The sequence below is a fragment of the Pelophylax lessonae genome, assembly GCF_965119305.1.
Source record: "Pelophylax lessonae genome assembly, chromosome: 8".
NCBI classification, from domain to species: Eukaryota; Metazoa; Chordata; class Amphibia; order Anura; family Ranidae; genus Pelophylax; species Pelophylax lessonae.
In genome coordinates this window covers 281,288,518-281,309,095 of record NC_138775.1, presented here as the reverse complement: position 1 = coordinate 281,309,095, position 20,578 = coordinate 281,288,518, and the positions used below count along the sequence as shown (strand labels likewise).

General features: G+C 43.7%; 1 protein-coding gene across 4 annotated transcripts in view; it reads left to right on the top strand.

Annotated features, from left to right (window-relative positions):
• Positions 1 to 20,578, top strand: part of PATJ (PATJ crumbs cell polarity complex component) — a 483,060-nt gene that overhangs the window by 35,711 nt on the left and 426,771 nt on the right. For 3 of the 4 annotated variants that reach the window (XM_082265150.1, XM_082265148.1, XM_082265151.1), the window contains exons 2-5: positions 9,895 to 9,953; positions 10,260 to 10,441; positions 13,020 to 13,217; positions 17,114 to 17,253. In XM_082265150.1, the coding sequence (XP_082121276.1) occupies positions 9,932 to 9,953; positions 10,260 to 10,441; positions 13,020 to 13,217; positions 17,114 to 17,253 (542 nt within the window). In that variant the 5' untranslated portion in view covers positions 9,895 to 9,931. The remainder of the gene's footprint in view (positions 1 to 9,894; positions 9,954 to 10,259; positions 10,442 to 13,019; positions 13,218 to 17,113; positions 17,254 to 20,578) is intronic. The other variant, XM_082265149.1, reaches the window with a different exon arrangement.

Below are 20,578 nucleotides of genomic sequence, written 5' to 3'. Positions count from 1 at the left end.
GCGGAAGGGGGGTGAGACCCCCTTTCGCCACCCACAGAAGTGATTGAGTGGCTAATTAGCCAATCAGATCACCTCTGCTTGAAACGGAAACGCCGGCTGCATAAAATGATACTGGGATGATGCCTGTAAGTGTATTGCCACTGAATCCCAAGGACGTATGGGTACGTCCATATGGGGGCAGTGGTTAAATAAACAGGATTTTTGCTGGTACATGACTGGATGACATAAAGCGGTAGTTAACCACCAGAAAAACAAAAACAATGGGCTCCCCTACAGGTTTAAGTCATAATGTGCTAGTATGCACTGCATACTACCACATTATGACAGACTTTCCTGCACATGAAGCCCTCCAGCGCAGCGCTGTCACAGCTCCCCGGATCTTCACCTGGCCTTCCTTGTGGGTTTGCGGACCCCGGCTATATGAATGGCTGCTGCCGCAATGACATCACTCCCACTCAGGAGCCCTCAGCTCCGGCTTGGAGCTCTGAAGATAGGGCACAGTATGCTGTCCCTTCAGAGCACATGGGCCGATGATGTCACCAGCTGCATGTTGTGTGAATTTCTTCTAAACAGTGCAAGTATAGGAGATATTCACTGTGCCTACAGATAAGCCTTATTATAGGCTTTATTATAGGCTTTCTAGTAGATCCAAGCTCAAAAGTGGAATTTAATTCCACTTTAGGGCTCGTTCACACCATACAGTGCCTTGCGAAAGTATTCGGCCCCCTTGAACTTTGCGACCTTTTGCCACATTTCAGGCTTCAAACATAAAGATATAAAACTGTAATTTTTTGTGAAGAATCAAAAAGTGGGACACAATCATGAAGTGGAACGAAATTTATTGGATATTTCAAACTTTTTTAACAAATAAAGAACTGAAAAATTGGGCGTGCAAAATTATTCAGCCCCCTTAAGTTAATACTTTGTAGCGCCACCTTTTGCTGCGATTAGAGCTGTAAGTCGCTTGGGGTATGTCTCTATCAGTTTTGCACATCGAGAGACTGAAATTTTTGCCCATTCCTCCTTGCAAAACAGCTCAAGCTCAGTGAGGTTGGATGGAGAGCGTTTGTGAACAGCAGTTTTCAGTTCTTTCCACAGATTCTCGATTGGATTCAGGTCTGGACTTTGACTTGGCCATTCTAACACCTGGATTTGTTTATTTGTGAACCATTCCATTGTAGATTTTGCTTTATGTTTTGGATCATTGTCTTGTTGGAAGACAAATCTCCATCCCAGTCTCAGGTCTTTTGCAGACTCCATCAGGTTTTCTTCCAGAATGGTCCTGTATTTGGCTCCACCCATCTTCCCATCAATTTTAACCATCTTCCCTGTCCCTGCTGAAGAAAAGCAGGCCCAAACCATGATGCTGCCACCACCATGTTTGACAGTGGGGATGGTGTGTTCAGGGTGATGAGCTGTGTTGCTTTTACGCCAAACCTAACGTTTTGCATTGTTGCCAAAAAGTTTTATTTTGGTTTCATCTGAGCAGAGCCCCTTCTTCCACATGTTTGGTGTCTCCCAGGTGGCTTGTGACAAACTTTAAACGACCCTTTTTCTGGATATCTTTAAGAAATGGCTTTCTTCTTGCCACTCTTCCATAAAGGCCAGATTTGTGCAGTATACGACTGATTGTTGTACTATGGACAGAGTCTCCCACCTCAGCTGTAGATCTCTGCAGTTCATCCAGAGTGATCATGGGCCTCTTGGCTGCATCTCTGATCAGTCTTCTCCTTGTATGAGCTGAAAGTTTAGAGGGACGGCCAGGTCTTCGTAGATTTGCAGTGGTCTGATACTCCTTCCATTTCAATATTATCGCTTGCACAGTGCTCCTTGGGATGTTTAAAGCTTGGGAAATCTTTTTGTATCCAAATCCGGCTTTAAACTTCTCCACAAAAGTATCTCAGACCTGCCTGGTGTGTTACTTGTTCTTCATGATGCTCTCTGCGCTTTAAACGGACCTCTGAGACTATCACAGTGCAGGTGCATTTATACAGAGACTTGATTACACACAGGTGGATTCTATTTATCATCATTAGTCATTTAGGTCAACATTGGATCATTCAGAGATCCTCACTGAACTTCTGGAGAGAGTTTGCTGCACAGAAAGTAAAGGGGCTGAATAATTTTGCACGCCCAATTTTTCAGTTTTTTATTTGTTAACAAAGTTTGAGATATCAAATAAATTTCGTTCCACTTCATGATTGTGTCCCACTTGTTGTTGATTCTTCACAAAAAATTACAGTTTTATATCTTTATGTTTGAAGCCTGAAATGTGGCAAAAGGTCGAAAAGTTCAAGAGGGCCGAATACTTTCACAAGGCACTGTATATGCATGAAAACTGATGTGAAAACTGCACAGATTTCACTTGCAGAGACATAAGTTTGCATGCACGTTTACATCAGTTATGTTCCCTGTTCACACACCAAAGTCAATTGCATGTCAGTTTTTTTTTTTTTTTTTCAGTGTAGTAAAATGTATACACGTTGCCGATTCCTATAAAAAATCCACACGTTGTGGTGTGAACAGGACACATAGTGAACCATTGTTTTCTTTGAACCCTTGCAGAATGCCTGCAGAAAAACGGATGTCTCTGCACTATAATGTGAACAAGGCCTTAAAAACTCTGTTCTACCACTTGTACCTACAGGCCAGCCTATAGTAAGGCGTACCTGTAGGTACTGTGAATATCTCCTAAACTGTGCAAGTCACCAGCACATGCGTTCTGAAGGTTCGGGATACAATGCTGGACCTTCAGAGCCCGTGCCGTAAACGATGGCTCCCGCACGCATGCACGGGAGTGACATCACACCTATGTAGCCGGAGGACACGAACCCGGAAGGAAAACCTGGGAAAGATGTCAGCGGTGACAGTGTGGCGCTGGAGGGCTTTGTTCTAATGGAATTCTCTCATAATGTGCTAGTATGCGATACATACTAGCAAATTATGACATTGCCTTGCAGGGGATTTTTTTTTCCCCCCATCAGCTGCGGTTTACTACCGCTTGAAGTCGGCATAAATACACCTTATTCACTAAACAAATTGAAAATTCAATTTTCAAAGATTAAATTCACTTCGTGAATTAGGTAAAACTCTGTTGAATTAATGATTATATTTCATATTCAAGCAAAAATCCTGTTTGTGTATTTTATTTATTTTTTTCAGCTCAGTGGCTGAATTTTAGAAAAAATATCTATGTGGCCAGCCTTAGAATCGTAGAATTGGGCAAATTTGTTATAAAATAATATTTTAATAAAGAGGGAAAGACATGGCACGTGGCCTCCTTATTCTGCTATAGAACTCCAGAAAATGTGTAGCGATAGTAAAATGTTCAGCAAACGTTCTAACAGGCACGGATAATTATTATAGAATCCCTACTGGGTACCAATCTAGGTCTCTGCTGACCCCTGAAATGGAAATGTTTGGTAACTTAAGCTGGCCGTACACTAGCCAAAAAATCGTTCAAATTCCGTTTTGAAAACACAAACACACATCATAGGTTGAACTGGATGGACTGATGTCTTTTTTTCAACCTCAGTACTGTAACTATTTAACTATGTAAAAAAAAAAAAATTAAAAATCAGCAGACGATCGTGCCATCATGTAATGACCAAATTTCGAACGATTAATCATTCAATGGACATAAATGAATCCGTTTTTCATTCGTTTGGTCACATATGCCGTGTGCAAATAGTTTGAGCGAGAAACAAATTAACCTTTCAATTTATCGTTCGTTTGGCAGAATTTTCCAAACTGTTCCTTCGATTTTTCGTCTCTGAAAAGTTAAAACCAATTTTCTATTTGTGCCCATTAACTGGACGGAAAACGAACAAACGGACCTAATGACAGATTTTAGAACGATTTTTTGGCTAGTGTATGGCCAGCATAAGGCTGGCTATAGATGTTCAATTTTCTTGTACAATTTTCTGTTAGATTTACCAAAAACCATATAATATGAGGTCAAAACTAAACAACACTTGCAATTGTATCCAATTAGGCAGGCCTTTGTACTACATAGTTGAAGGTAAATTTAAAGAAAATTATATAATGTATGGCCAGCCTTATGGGCCATACACGCTATAAGATTTTCTGAAGACTTTTTCCTTTACACTTGTGCAAGTGCAGGGTTCGCATGTAATGTCGGAGCGCACTGCTCCTTCATTACATGCGATCGGCTGTGCGGTGCGAGTTTAGCCATACACTTTGTATGGCTAAATTCGCACCGCAGCCGCAGCAAACACGCACAGGGATCCTTTTTGGAAGCCGCATCAGGATCGGATCGCACAGCGGTTCACACTTGAGCGATCCGATCCTGTGCGAACTGTCAGATCGCACTGCGATATGCGATCAAACTGGGGGTGTCGTTAAGATTACATTGACACCCCCAGCGTATCGCATATGGCAGTGTGAACTGCCGGGGGTGCGTGTGCGATGCGGGAAGGCTGCGGATTCGCAGCCTTCCCGCATCGCATCAGTGTGAACTGGACCTTAGACTTACCAAAACCATATGATATGAGGTCAAACCTAAACACTTAATATTTGTATGCAATCTGGCAGGCCCTTGCACTACATAGAAAAGGTAAATCTGAAGGAAATCTAACCACAAAAGTTGGATAGTGTGTATCCAGCTTTAAGGGCCATACACACTATAAGATTTTCTGAAGATATTTTTCCTTCAGATTTACCTTTTCTATGTAGTGGAAGGGGCTGTCAGATTGCATACAAATAGAAAGTGTTTGGGTTTGACCTCATATTATATGGTTTTGGTAAATCTAAAGGAAAAAGTCTTCATAAAATCTTAGTGTGTATGGCCCATTAACCCTCATACACACTATACAACTTTTGTTGTTAGATTTCCTTTAGGTTTACCTTCAGCTATGTAGTGCAAGGGCCTGCCAGATTGCATACAAATTGAAAGCGTTTATATTTGACTTCATATTATATGGTTTTGGTAAATCTAAAGGAAATAATCTAAAAACAATTGTATAGTGTGTATGGCCCATTAGGGGCTGATTTACTAAAAGTGGAGAGTGCAAAATCTGGTGCAGCTGTGCATGGTAGCGAATCAGCTTCTAACTTCAGCTTGTTCAAATAAGATTTGACCAAAAAAAAAAAAACAACAACCTGGAAGCTGATTGGTTTCTATGTAGAGCTGCACTAGATTTTGCACTCTCCAGTTTTAGTAAATCTCCCCCAATGTCATATTTGTGGTTCTGGTCCGTATTTTAGAATCTCTGAATTGTTGAGATTTCTTTCTGAGCTCTTCTCCCAGATTCTGCACTTTGGACCGTACCTTGTGCAGGACAGCCAATAGATTCCAGCTGTGCTTTCTGCAATATTTTAGCCACATTCCACCAGAGTTCACCTTGAAGAAATTTACAACAGTTTCCATTTTTATCAGCATAGAGATGTTTTCCCTTATCGAGAGTCTAAATTTAGGAGTAAATCTTCCGCTAATGTATTTAGGAAACTATTTATGTTATGCTGAGTCATACTGTCATTTAATCAAAAAACAGTAATTCACGTTTTAGTGCATGCTGGAGAGATAAAATGGACCAATAGTGAAACATGAAGCTTTTGTTTTTTTTTTTTTTTATTTTTTATACGGTTTGCAGTTTACAACAGTAAAATCAGTGTGTATATGCAGTAAAACATGCTTGCTATATTCACTGTGGAACTTAAGGGGTTAATCCTCTGCATTGTGTTTGATCCTCTCTCCTCTAATCCTCCCCTTCTTCCAGAGTCCCCTAACCATCTGCTGATAGTACAGAGCCTTGGGGACAATTTGCTCATGCTCAGTTTGGGGTGTATTGCTACAGAGTTGTTTTTTGTTTTCTTGGGGGGGGGGAGCATGTGATCAGCACAAGGCCAATCAGCAGTGTCCAGAAAGAGGGTCAGGGGTCCTGCAGTCTCACAGGACAATCAGGGGAGAATGGAAACAAAACTCCTCCTACAAGCTTTAACCAATATTATCCGATGGGACAAACATTTTTCTCGTGTGATACCAGAATGAATGATTTTTGTTTTAATCTGTGCAGTTTTTTCCAGAAAATACAATACAAATACATTTCATCACTTCCGAATTTTTATTCTGTTGTACAAAAATTTTTCATAACTTTAGTAACCTCTTCAATTTCGATACAGTGAGGAAAATAATTATTTGATCCCCTGCAGATTTTGTACGTTTGCCAACTTACAAAGAAGTGAACGGTCTATAATTTTTATCATAGGTGTATTTTAAATGATAGAGACAAAATATCAACCAAAAAATCAAGAAAAAAAAATGCATGATAGAAATGTTATAAATAGAGTTGCAGTTCAGTGAGTAAAATAAGTATTTGATCCCCAAGCAAAACATGACTTAGGACTTGATGGGGAAACCCTTGTTGGAAAGCACAGAGGTAAGACGTTTCTTGTAGTTGGTCACCAGGTTTGCACACATCTCAGGAGGGATTTTGGTCCACTCTTCTTTACAGATTGTCTCTAAATTCTTAAGGTTTCTTGGCTGTCTCCTAGCAACTGGAAGTTTCAGCTCCCTCCTTTAATTTTTAATATGATTAAGGTCTGGAGCCTGGCTAGGCCACTCCATGACCAAAATGTGTTGTGCTTCTTAAACCACTCCTTTGCTGCCTTGGCGGTATGTTTTGGGTCATTGCCATGCTGGAAGGCCCATCCATGACCCATCTTCAGTGTTCTGGCAGGGAAGAAGGTTCTCATCCAAGATTTTACAATACATGGCCCCATCCATTGGCCCCTCAATGAGGCAAAGTTGGCCTGTACCTTTAGCAGAGAAACAGCTCCAACGCATAATGTTTCCACCTCTGTGCTTGACTGTAGGGATGGTGTTCTTAGGGTCGTAGTCAGCATTTCTCTTCCTCCAAACACCACGAGTCTAGTTAATGCCAAAGAGCTCAAATTTAATCTCATTTGACCACAGCACTTTCTCCTAATTTCTTCTCTGAATCATTTAGATATTTATTGGTATGACTGTACATGTACCTTCTTGAGGAGGGGGACTCGCTGTGTTTGGAGCAAGAAAAGCGCTGACTATGACCCTAAGAACACCATTTCTACAGTCAAGCATGGAGGTGGGAACATTAGGCTTTGGGACGGTTTCTCTGCTAATGTTTCCACCTCCGTGCTTGACTGTAGAAATGGTGTTCTTAGGGTCATAGTCAGCGCTTTTCTTGCTCCAAACACAGCGAGTCCCCCTCCTCAAGAAGGTACATGTACAGTCATACCAATAAATATCTAAATGATTCAGAGAAGAAATTAGGAGAAAGTGCTGTGGTCAAATGAGATTAAATTTGAGCTCTTTGGCATTAACTAGACTCGTGGTGTTTGGAGGAAGAGAAATGCTGACTATGACCCTTAGAACACCATCCCTACAGTCAAGCACAGAGGTGGAAACATTATGCGTTGGAGCTGTTTCTCTGCTAAAGGTACAGGCCAACTTTGCCTCATTGAGGGGCCAATGGATGGGGCCATGTATTGTAAAATCTTGGATGAGAACCTTCTTCCCTCAGCCAGAACACTGAAGATGGGTCATGGATGGGCCTTCCAGCATGACCATGACCCAAAACATACCGCCAAGGCAACAAAGGAGTGGCTCAAAAAGAAGCACATTAAGGTCATGGAGTGGGCTTGCCAGTCTCCACACCCTAATCCTATGGAAAATGCATGGGGGGAGCTAAAACTTCAAGTTACCATGAGACAGCCAAGAAAACTTAAGGATTTAGAGAAGATCTGTAAAGAAGAGTGGACCAAAATCCCTCCTGAGATGTGTGCAAACCTGGTCACCAACTACAAGAAACGTCTTACCTCTGTGCTTGCCAACAAGGGTTTCTCCATCAAGTCCTAAGTCATGTTTTGCTTGGGGATCAAATACTTATTTTACTCACTGATCTGCAACTCAGTTTATAACATTTGTTTTATGTGTTTTTTTTTTTTTCTGGATTTTTGGTTGATATTCTGTCTTTATCATTTAAAAAAACACGCATGATAAAAAAATATAGACTCTTCATTTCTTTGTAAGTGGGCAAACTTACAAAATCTGCAGGGGATCAAATAATAATTTTCCCCACTGTATGAGACTAGCATGCAAAAAAACAACGGACAATCATTTGACCGATCTCATTTTAAGGCCACATTATCACGGGAGTTCAGTTTGTTTCATCAGTGCAGTCACGTTTTTCCCAAGAAAAAATGGATTTAGTTTACATCAGTTTTAATACAATTTCCCCATCTGTTTTTACATCCGTTTATTTACATCCACTACCAATGCAAACACAGACCGTTTTTCGTCAGTTACATTTAAAAAACGGATGTTGACAGAAGTGGATGTAAACTGATGTTAATGGATGATCATCCGTTCTTCCATAGAGATGCACTGATGTCCTTCTTTCATCTTTCAAAGGAACGCCCATGTTAATGGGGCCTAAAAAGAGTGATCAGGTTTTCTTTATGTGAGAGACCGCAAGAAGAATGTGAGAGACGAAAGCTATCAATGGGGTTCTCAGATTATTGCCAAAAAGCCGTGCACTAGACGCAGGGCTCCTCAAACTACGGCCCTGCAGCTGTTGCAGAACTACATGTCCCATGAGGCATTGTAAAACTCTGACATTCACAGACATGACTAGGCATGATGGGAATTGTAGTTCCTGAACAACTGGAGAGGGCCGTAGTTTGGGAATCCCTGCACTAGAGCAATGCTTGAATTAAAAAGTGCTGAGCGTAAATTTCAATGTTTATATCTCTATCTCTATCTCTATCTCTATCTCTATCTCTTCTGAAGTGTAACTTTTTTATTAAAATTACTTAAAGCAGAACTACGTTTCACCTGGATACCAAAAATGCTATTTTAATTATTTTTATAATATTCAAAGCAAACACCTCCATCCATATCTCTATACTTTTTTTTTTTTTTTTTCTTGGGAAATCACTTTGAAAAACACCTCCTAGCTTTCTAGCTGTGGCCATCTTGAGTAAGGGCAGATGATTTATGTAGCCTGTATTTCCTAGAATCATCTGCCCTAAGCTCAGGCATGCATGCAGTAGAGTGCGCTTACCTGAGAGAACCCCTCCTGACATAAATGACGACATTTGCCTAGGCCTATTTTTTTTTTTTTATTTGAATGTTGCATCAGTCCAGTGCCTGGTCACATGACTGGTGCCAAAGCATTGGTCACATGTTCTCTGCCAGACAATTTTGAGGGATTGATGTTTAGAGACTACTTGTTGGTATCTCCTAATATCAGTCTTTCAAGGACATCACCAAAGAACGCCAATGAGATTGGGCACGTGATCTGGTGCCATATTGATACAGAATTCCTATACTTAAATTAAAAAAAAAGAAAATATAACTAATCGGTTTTGCAAAGCCTCCTCTAGCTTAACCTATTTCTGACCTGCTTTTATGCATACTGGTTGTCTCAGTAAGGACCCATGTGGCCCTTTGCTTGTTTTTATCTGGCCCCTGGGGAACTATTTTAATCCACTGATGCTAACAATGGGGCATCATTTGCTCCCACTGACACTAATGAAGCAGCAGAATTTCTCCCAATGACACCAACAATGGGGCACAATTCCTTTCAATTACACAAACGATGGGGCACTGACATCAGGACCTTTTGTATTCCCAATGCCCTCAATGTCGCCCCTCTTAAGTCTTAAGGACAGTACACTGGCACTTTGTTTTTAAAGTTTGGAGACCCCTGCTTTAGAGTACTTTTCTATTAGACCAATGTAATAGCCAAACAACTAGAATTCCAGGAGAGGTCCGCAGTGGAAGCCTCTCTATTTTATTGATACGGGTTTTCTTTAATGGACTGTCATGCAAATTAATAGAACGTCCTTATGTTCTTCATTTTCTGAGATGGGTCTTGTTTTCTTTTACAGTTTTTTTACAAAATCAGCCTGCTACGTTTGTTTAAAGATGCCAGAATTTCTCGATACCGGTAAGTCTTCTTTTGCAGTTTTGAAAGTGTAAAATTTATCTATCTCGCGCTCTCGCTCGCGCTCTCTTGCTCTCTTGCTCTCTCGCACTTTCTAGCGCTCTCTCTCACTCTAGCGCTCTTTCTCTAGCCCGCGCTCTTTCTCTAGCCCGCGCTCTTTCTCTAGCCCGCGCTCTTTCTCTAGCCCGCGCTCTCTATCTATCTATCTATCTATCTATCTATCTATCTATCTATCTATCTATCTATCTATCTATCTATCTATCTATCTATCTATCTATATATTTTTAGATAATTGCTGTGCTTTTTCAGGGACTGTTAATCTAGACAAGCAGCAAGTGCTGCAGATCGTGGAACGTCTGCAAAGGAAACTGAAGGATAAGGGTGACCTGAGCCACCATGAGCAGATGTGTATTTTGCGGGACACCCTGAACAGTCCTCTATTTAATCAAATACTGACTGTGCAACAGTCCATTAAACAACTGAAAGAGCAGGTGAGTGCCATATGTTATTGTCTGTACTTTCGTTATTTGATTAGTTTAGTTTTGAATCGGACAGTCTATGGTTTAACTTGTCAGGTCTTATTTATTTATTTTTTTTACTTTGTTTCCCATTTTGGATTAATTTTTCTTTACTTCCTGTCTCTAGACACAATAGGAAGTAAGAGGCTATTTTAACAGGAGAGAAAATCCTCTTAGACAGTTGTCACTGAAAAAAGTGTTACTATTGGAAGATTTACCCTCTATTCCTATTTAAAGCGGAGTTCCGGGCACAGAAAACATTTTTCAATAAACATACCCCCGGGACAGTCGGGGCTAGTACATTCCACTTACCTGCAAGAAGAAATACTCACAATTTCTTCAAGAGCGTTGCCATCTCTCTTGTGGGCAGCTGAAGCCGGCGCAATCCTCTTCGGCGTCCTTTTCCGTGTCTTCTTCTCCCAGAATGCGCCTGCACCGGCCCCTCTCGTCACTTCCGGTGCTGCGCCACATTCCTCCACAGCTTCTGGGCATGCCCAGAAGCTGTTTAGAAGGGAATGCGGCGTCGCCCCGGAAGTGACGAGTGGGGCCGGTGCCGTTGCATTGATTCCTGGGAGCGATGACGTTCAGCTCCCAGGAATCATCGCAAGACAGGAAGTGACGGCGGAGCCGAGGGAGGAAGTGAAGGATATGTGAGTATATTCCATCTCCAATTACAAGGCAAGTATAAAAAAAAAAAATACCTAACCAATTCCCTTTCAGGTTAAGGAGACCAAGCAGACGGGCACAAAAAAAAAAGGTTGATTTTGTGCCCAGAACTCCGCTTTAAGTAACAACTCAACCTTTTTGGATTTTCTCTTAAGAGTCGGTTCACACTGAGGCGACACGACTCCTTACTACTTCGGGGGCGACTTATGCATTACCATGCACCACGACTTCGGAGCGACTTGCATGGACTTCACATAATGGAAGTCTATGCAAGTTGCTCCGAGGTCGCCCCGAAGTAGTACAGGACCCTTTTTCTAAGTCGGAGCGACTTGTGTTGCTCCTATTAGAACGGGTCCTGTAGCGGTCAATGGACTGCGACTTGTCAGGCTGACAAGTCGCCTGACCAGTCGCGCTAGTGTGGACCGGCTCTTACTTTTTAGTCCCAGTAACAAAGCTCATCAACACAACTGACTGGGGACACGGACAGCAATAAAAACCTGAGAGGGATATAACTCCTACTTTACCCCATAAGAATAATTTGGCTTTAGATACACTTTAAAAGAGTAGTATGGCCAAAGCTTTTTTTTTGGCCATACTTCTGTTTTGGGTCACTGGAGTTCACTTCTTTTTGCTCTCCTGGGACCCAGAAGCCCGCTGTCAGCTGATGTTGAAGAGCTGTTCCAGGCTCTGGAAGGATCCTGATAATATTGTCGGGATCCACTCAGCTGCCTGACTGACATCTGGCTCTGGCCAGGCCAAAACCAGCTGTGCCCGCCCCTCTTCAGCCTGGCGCTCCAGTGAGTTCTGGAGGGGGAGAGCAGTGATTAAGGCTCTACATGTTCAACTTTCTTGTACAATTTTCTGTTAGATTTACCAAAAACCATATAATAGGAGGTCAAAACTAAACAACATTTTCAATTATATCCAATTAGGCAGGCCTTCGTACTACATAGTTGAAGGTAAATCCTCAAGAAAATTGTACAGAAAATTGTAAGAAATCTGTATGGATGTTATATGTATGATAATTGTATGGCCAGCCTCAGTCATTTCTCTGATCCAAGAAGTCTAAGAGCTGAGCGATCAGTTCATGATTGCTCAGTTCTTGGTCTTAGAGCTGGCAGGGGACAGCTGCAGCATCAAACCGATGCCCCAGCAGAGACGGGAGTATGTATTTGTTTTTTTTCAAAGCATGCATTCTCCCTTCTCCCAGTACAACTCTGCCCCCTGCTGAAATCCCCCCCCCCCCAGCACAAATCTTCCACCCCTCAAATTTCCCCTCCAAGTACATTCTGCCCCCCCCCCCCCCCCATCCTCCCTTCTAGCACAAACACCTCCCAGTCATCCCTACTAGCACTAACCTCCACCCCCAGCCCAAAGAAAAAATTCTTCTCCTAGCACAAATCATCCCCCCCCCTCATCTATATCACCTCTTCTTGCATAAACCCTCCAAATCGACCCTCCTAGCGCAAATTCTCTTGTCCCATCCCCACACAAATTGCACCTGAATCACCACTTCTAGCACACACACCCAAATTTCCCCTCCTAGAGCAATTTGTACCCCCTGATGCATCCAAAATTCTTCTTCCTAACAAAAATCCCTTCCACTCTCAATCTCCTTGTGGTGCCTCCTCCACATCGTATAATACCACAGTGCCCAAGGCAGCTGTCCCTCCTGCCCACCCCTTGTCCCAGCCCTGCTACCTGTCCTTTAAACTGGCAACCTGACACCGCTTCCAGAAAGCACCATTCTTAGCTGTGACTGGTACTGACAGGTTCTCTTTATGCTCATGCTTTTCTTTGCCAAGTACAGCAGCATAACTTTTTTTTTTTTTTGCTTTTTTTTTATGATATTGTTAATTAATTTGGCTCTGTTGCATTTGCCCAGCTGAACCGCATGCCAGCTGACCGTTCTGCGGAATTTGATTTCACCAAGAAAGGCTTATTGGTATTTCAAGCAGACGCTTCTGCCCACTTGGGAAACAAGACTGACTCTTTGTCCTTTGACAACTTTGTTACGTCTCGACTCGACCAGGAGAACAAGAGAAGCGATGACTTCGACAGGAAGATTCAGCAGATGGCCGTGGTAAGTGTAAGCCCCGTCTGCTCAGCTGAAGTAGGTCACCGACATCAGAACACTTTCTCTAACATATTCAGTGCAAGTTCTATTGTTCTGTCAATGTGATCTTTATTAAAAAGAATTCCATTCTAATTAAAAAAAAAAAAATTGCAGCAGTTGAAATGTCCAACTGTCACCAATTAACAATTTTAACTACTTTCCCTGCCTTGCTTGGGAAGGAAGTACATTACAGTATAAAGCCAACTTCCACTTTTTTGAAGCTTGTCTAGGGGTTATAAAAATAAAAAATGCATCCTTGCTGCAATACTTACCTTTTCCCTAATGCTGTTCCTTCAAAAATACATCACTCCCCCGATGGGCCGGTGTCATTCAACTTCCCGTGTGCCCAGGCTGCCATGGACACACCCCCTTGGGGCTGCGTCACGACGGTGGCCTGAGCTTGCAGTACAATTCTGCATATGGCTACCCTCTCTGCCATATTGAAGACTGCCCACCATCACTTAAAGAGGTTCTAAACCTCAGAAAATTAAAAAAAAAAAAAACAAACACCTGAAAGACAAACAAATAATGAGCTAATAAGCATCGCATACTAGCTCATTATGAAATACTTGCCTTAGAACGAAGTGCCGCCCGCTCACCTCTCTCACGGGTGACATGTTGGGTCGCCCTTCTTTCGGGTTTGCGGCATCCGGCCATCTGATTGGCTGGAGCCGCGATGACGTCACTCCCGCACATGCGCGCGGGAGCCGACGTTCACGGCACAGGGCTCTGAAGGAACGGCACGAGCGGTCGTTCCTTCAGAGCGCATGCGCCAGTGATGTCACTGGCTGCATGCAAAGTAAATATCTCCTAAACGGTACATGTTTAGAAGATATTTACAGTACCTATAGGTAAGCCTTATCATAGGCTTACCTATAGGTACAAGTTGCAGAGGAGGGTTTACTTCCACTTTAAGGGAGAATAGGAAGAAGACCCTAAAATGTAACATGACTGGGAAGAAGGCCCCAGAAAATAGATATATATATATATATATATATATATATATATAGAGATTTTTTTTAAAGAAACAACTGCGTAAAAGTGGGAGGCATTTTCTAGGAACCAGAGTTCTGCTTTAGGGCTCATTAGCACCTTGGAAGTCCTGGTGTGTTGTGTTAATGCACACACGTTATTGCACATTTTTGCGCACTATAGCATGCATTGTTTTAAGGCAGCTCATTGGAATAAATGCAACAAGACATCCAAAGTAGATTACATGCACCATTTTTGCAACATATGCATACAGTAGTGCATTACTGTGCTCGTAATGACCTTTTTTGTATTGAAACCTGCAGAGCATTGCATCATGCGTGCAATTCACAGGCTCCTCTGCAGGAGTCTGCACTCTTCCCTCAACTCTGGTTGTGTACAGAGATTCAGGCTTACTTTTATGGGGCTGGAGGTAGTAAACATTGAACTACAAATGCATTGATGACACCGCACTTAAAGTGGAGTTCCACCCAAAAGTTGAACTTCCGCTGATCTGCTTCCTCCCTCGCCCCTTCTGGTGACACATTTGCCACCTTTTAGGGGAGAAGGGGGAACGGGTGCCTGTTTTTGACAGGTACCCATCCCCACTTCCTGAGAGACAGGGAGACAGCGCTGTCCTTCGGAAGTTCGGTTTCTCTCCTCTGCCGCTGGGTCAATTGGAAAGTGCAGCTCACTTCGCGCATGTGCAATAGGGAACCTGGCCCACTGTGAAGCAGAAAGTCTTCACTGCCGGTTTCCCTTATGACCAATGGCAGCGGCAGCACCTGACAGCCGATCTGAAAATCGGCTGAGGTGCCAACATCACGGGCTCCCTGGACAGGTAAGTGTCTATATATTAAAAGTCAGCAGCTACAGTTTTTGTAGCTCCTGACTTTTAAATTTTTTTTTCCCCCCAGGCATAACTCCTCTTTAAGGGCCGAATATCAGGTGGCATTGGCTAGTTTAATAGAAATTGGCCGACATTCGACCCGTGTGTACAGCGGCTTCTGTGGAAGGGGAATGACCAAAAAAGGTCTGCTAACCAGCATCCAATCAGCCAATAGCGTGTTCTGGGGTCATGTGTTCTGGTGGGGGGGCCATCCCCCGGTCAGAACAAGATAGCTTGGTGTGGAAGTTCGCTTAGCTAATATTGAATATTTAGTACAGCGGCTCCTCCCAAGCTGTTCAGTTTTTTTATTTTCATTCAGCCCACTGGTTTGAAAAAAAAAAAAAACGAATATATTGTGTACCAGGCTTTAGGCTCCATTAGGTTCTATGAATCGCTCTGCCACGGTGGCAGATGGGACTTTTAGTTCTTCCATTCACTGTGATTGGATGAACATAGATGTGCAGTCAGAGCTATGCACCACCTCGCCAAATTAAACACCAAACCGAAGGCTACAGATAGGATGCTGTGATTTTATGTAAGGGGGGGGGAGAGCAGTTTTAGGGTCAAGGTGTGGGGAACGTGACCATGTTTCAAGTTACACCCTAAATAAGGATGTAACATGCAACTTGTTCAGAAAGCTGTACTATGCTTTAGCCTGTTGCCTCGTATACCGCAAAGGTGCAGTGGCAAAAGGGTGGGCTTTAATGCCCACATGCTGCATATATGCACTGAGTGGCTGATGTTGCTGTGCTGAGTGCTCACTACAGGCTCCCAGCACAGAGACTGAGTTGTCAGAGAGTTCTTGGTGTTCACTAATGATCAGTAGCCAGCAGGACCGACCCTGAGCACGTGGCCACAGTGACAGCCAATCACATTGGTCACATGATTGCGGATCCTTCCAACCCCCTGGACAGGCCCTTTAAGGCTGGGTTCATACTGATGGGAATTGGATGCGGATTTCCCCGCATCCAATTCGTATGACAGGAGACTGTGACCGGCTCTCAGTGAAGCCAGTTCACACACCTTCAGGGCGGCTGCCGAGCGCATTGCACAAGGGCCCTCTGCGTCTTTGGCTTCGGTTTCAGGTCTGAGTTCAGGCAAAAATTTGGGCCCGATTCATCCCTGAAATGCAGAGCAGGGATGCACCGGACCCCTGCTGTGAGCCGCGTCCGCACACAGCATGAACCCGGCCCTAGTGGGACGCCTGGGTTAGGCAGGAAGAGCTAATGATGTATTCATGAACACAGAGCTGCATTTATGTGTGCCAGTAGTTCTATGTAGAGTAAACTTTCTCTGGCCCACTTTCCATGTTTCATCAGCTTCTATCAGCTTCTAACTTCAGCTTGTTCAGTTAAGCTTTGACAATAATAAAACCTGATTGGTTTCTGTGCCAAGCTGCACCAGAATTTGCACTCTAGTCTTAGTAAATCTCCCTCAATAAGTCCTTATTTGTGACTACGGTAGGCCCGTGAGAAAGTCGTCTCCACAGGAGCAGAAACTGCTGACAGACTTCTTTTAGTCCTGTCATGTTTCTATTGCTATTTTGTACTGCCAATTTATAACTCCTAACCTATGAATCCCCGTTTTAGTGGAATTTTTAAAAACAAATGTGTTGGTCATTGAGGTGAGGGGCAAAGTAAAAAAAAAAGGTCTGAAAATCTTTTTTTGCAAACAGCAGTTCAGTCTTCATTGAAGCCAGGTCCTGATATACAACTTATTTAGCTGGAGAATGAAGTGTGAAAATAGTTCCGAAACTCCCCGAGGTTTTCCGTCACGGAGCTGACGGCATGTGCTGTTCTCTGTTTTCACTGGGAAGTAATGGAGTGAGATCTTGGGCAGAATTAATTTATTATCAAAGTGCTGAGCTTGTCCTGTCTTACAGGATATAAATTTCTCAGAGTTCTCCGGTCCCTCCGGAGAAAATTGAGCTGGTTGGCAGAGACGACGGCCTAACAAATCAAATTTCTATTTGTTTTTTTTTTCTTCCCCCTTTTTTTTGCATTAGGGCCGGCAAATTGAATATATAGATATAGAAAAGCCTTCTGTCGGGGGCCTCGGTTTTAGCGTGGTGGCGCTGAAAAATGCCAATGGAGGAGATGCTGGTGTGTTTATCAAAGGAGTGCAAGCGGGAAGCATTGCAGACAGGTAAGGGATAAACTGGTATTTTTTATTTATTTATTTTTTTTTCATTTGTAAGGAATAGTCTGCTTTCTGTTAGGGTCCATTCACACTAGCGCGACTTGTCAGGCGACTTGGTCGCCTGACAAGTCGCGGTCGGTCGCTCGCCATTGAATAGTACATACCATGGGGTATCAGGAGGGCACACACTGGGGGGGTTGGGAGGACATAGCATGGGGTGTCAAGAGGAAACACACTTTGGGGAGGTGTTTGGAGGGCATACCATGGGGTGTTAGGAGGGCACACATTGGGGGGAGGTGTTGGGAGAGCATTCCATGGGGTATCAGGAGGGCACACACCAGGGGGGTATTCACAATGCTTTATTGAGCTAAATGAAAAGGACATGCATTTCCATCTGTCAGCTAACAGCACCTCTATGCTAAGCTGCTGTAACTCAGCAGACGTAGCATAGAGGTCCTTGTAAACAAATCCACCATGTACAGCTAGCTGAGCCTACCTCCAGGAACATTCACTCGGCTCCCTCTGCTCATCTGCTCACACTTCCCTCTTCCAGGCGGGCGCGATCTCCGTGGTCAGGTACATCCCCATCCCGCCTACTCACGCAGCAAGCAGCCTGCAGGAGATAGGCTGGAAACCTGCTGGGGGAGGTACAGGGGGCGGAGTGTCAAGTGTCTATGTGCAATGGCTGTGAGTTGTCCCGACTGCAGCTCTGATTTCCCGGGGTGCGCTCGGCCTCACAATCAGTAATATTTTCTCGGGGGGAGCAATTGCCCCTTTGTCCCCCCCGCAGAACCCCGGAGAGTGACTCACCGAACCCCTGGGGTTCGATCGAACCCAGGTTAAGAACCACTGAATTAAAGGAACACTTTTTAATCAGAGTATAGCATCCAGTCAATTAAACTCCTGGGATATTGATCTGGTCACTTAAGTAGCAGAGGGGGTTGTCGGTCAGTTTCAGCTGCTTTTGGTGTTAATTATATTAACAACAGGTGCACTGGATGGGCAAAAATGAGATGACCTCCGAAACAGGAATGGTTTTGCAGGTGGAGGCCACTGTCATTTTTTTTCCGCTACTCATCTTTTTTGACTGTTTTTCACTAGTTTTGCATTTGTCTAGGGTCAGTGTCACTACTGGTAGCATGAGGCGATACCTGGACCCTATAGAGCAGGGATCCTCAAGCTACGGCCCTCCAGCTGTTGCGGAACTACACATCCCATGAGGCATTGTAAAACTCTGACATTCACAGACATGACTAGGCATGATGGGAATTGTAGTTCCTGAACAACTGGAGGGCCATAGTTTGAAGACCCCTGCTATAGAGGATGCACATTTAGTCCAACTCCTCCAGGATGGCACATCCAATACGTGCCATTGCCAGCAGGTTTTCTGTGTCTTCCAGCACAGTCTCAAGAGCATGGAGGAGATTCCAGGAGACAGGCAGTTACTCTAGGAAAGCTGGACAGGAGGAACAGGATGAGCACTGCCAGAGCCCTACAAAATGACCTCCAGAAGCCCACTGATGTGAATGTCTCTGACCAAACGATCAGAAACAGACTTCATAAGGGTGGCCTGATGTCCTCTAGTGGGCCCTGTGCTCACTGCCCAGCACCATGGAGCTTGATTGGCATTTGCCATTGAACACCAGAATTGGCAGTACCGCCACTGGCACCCTGTGCTTTTCACAGATGAGAGCAGGCTCACCCTATGTACATGTAAAGATGTGAAAGAGTCTGGAGAAGCCGTGGAGAAGGTAATGCTGCCTGTAACATCGGTTCAGCATGACTGGTTTGGTGGTGGGTCAGTGATGGTCTGGGGAGGCATGTTCATGGAGGGACGCACAGACCTCTACAGGCTAGACAACGGCACCCTGACTGCAATTGGGTATCGGATAAAATCCTTGGACCCATTGCCAGACCCTAAACTGGTGGAGTGGGTCCTGGGTTCCTCCTGGTGCACGACAATGGCTGGCCTCATGTGGCGAGAGTATGTAGCCAGTTCCTGGAGGATAAAGGAATTGATACCATTGAATAGCCCCCACGCTCTCCTGACCTAAATCCACTAAAACACCTCTGGGATATTTTGTTTTGGTCCATCCAATGCTGCCAGGTTACACCTCAGTGTATTTAGGAGCTCAGTGATGCCCTGGTCCAGTTGTGGGAGGAAATACCCCAGGACACCATCCGTCATCTAATTAGGAGCATGCCCTAATGATGTCAGGCATGCATACAAGCACGTGGGGGCCATACAAACTACTGAGGACCATTTTGAGTTCTTGCAATGAAATTTCAACAAAATGGATTAGCCTGCTGCATCATTTTTTCACTTTGATTTTTGGGGTGCCTTTGAATTCAGCCCTCTGTAGGTTGATGATTTTAATTTCCATCAAACTATGTGGCATCCTTTTGTTCCTAACACATTACCCAGTCCATACCAGTATGGATCCTAACACATTACCCAGTCCATACCAGTATGGATCCTAACACATTACCCAGTCCATACCAGTATAGATCCTAACATATTACTCAGTCCTTACCATTATAGATACTAACGCATTACCCAGTCCTTACCAGTATAGATCCTAACACAGTGATGGCGAACCTTGGCACCCCAGATGTTTTGGAACTACATTTCCCATGATGTTCATGCACTCTGCATTGTTGAGTTGAGCATCATGGGAAATGTAGTTCCAAAACATCTGGGTTGCCAAGGTTCGCCATCACTGTCCTAACACATTACCCAGTCCATACCAGTATAGATCCTAGCACATTACCCAGTCCTTACCAGTATAGATCCTAACACATTATTCAGTCCATATCAGTATAGATATCCAGCATGACATTTTTCCCCATTGAGATGTTATGTGTTTTCAAAGTGTTCCTTTCATTTCTTTTTTTTTTTTTTTTTTTTGAGCATTGTATGTCCATGTACAGTAAAGGATGCACTCCATACTTGGGCTGGGCTCCTTTTGCATGAATTACTGCATCAATGCGGCGTGGCATGGAGGCGATCAGCCTGTGGCACTGCTGAGGTGTTATGGAAGCCCAGGTTTCTTTGATAGCGGCCTTCAGCTCGTCTGCATTGTTGGGTCTGGTGTCTCTCATCTTCCTCTTGACAAAACCCCACAGATTCTCTATGGGGTTTATGTCAGGCGAGTTTGCTGGCCAATCAACCACAGTGTTACATTGATCATTAAACCAGGTATTGGTACTTTTGGCAGTGTGGGCGGTGCCAAGTCCTGCTGGAAAATGAAATCAGTATCTCTATAAAGCTGGTCAGCAGAGGGAACCATGAAGAGCTCTAGAATTTCTTGGTAGAGGGCTGCGCTGACTT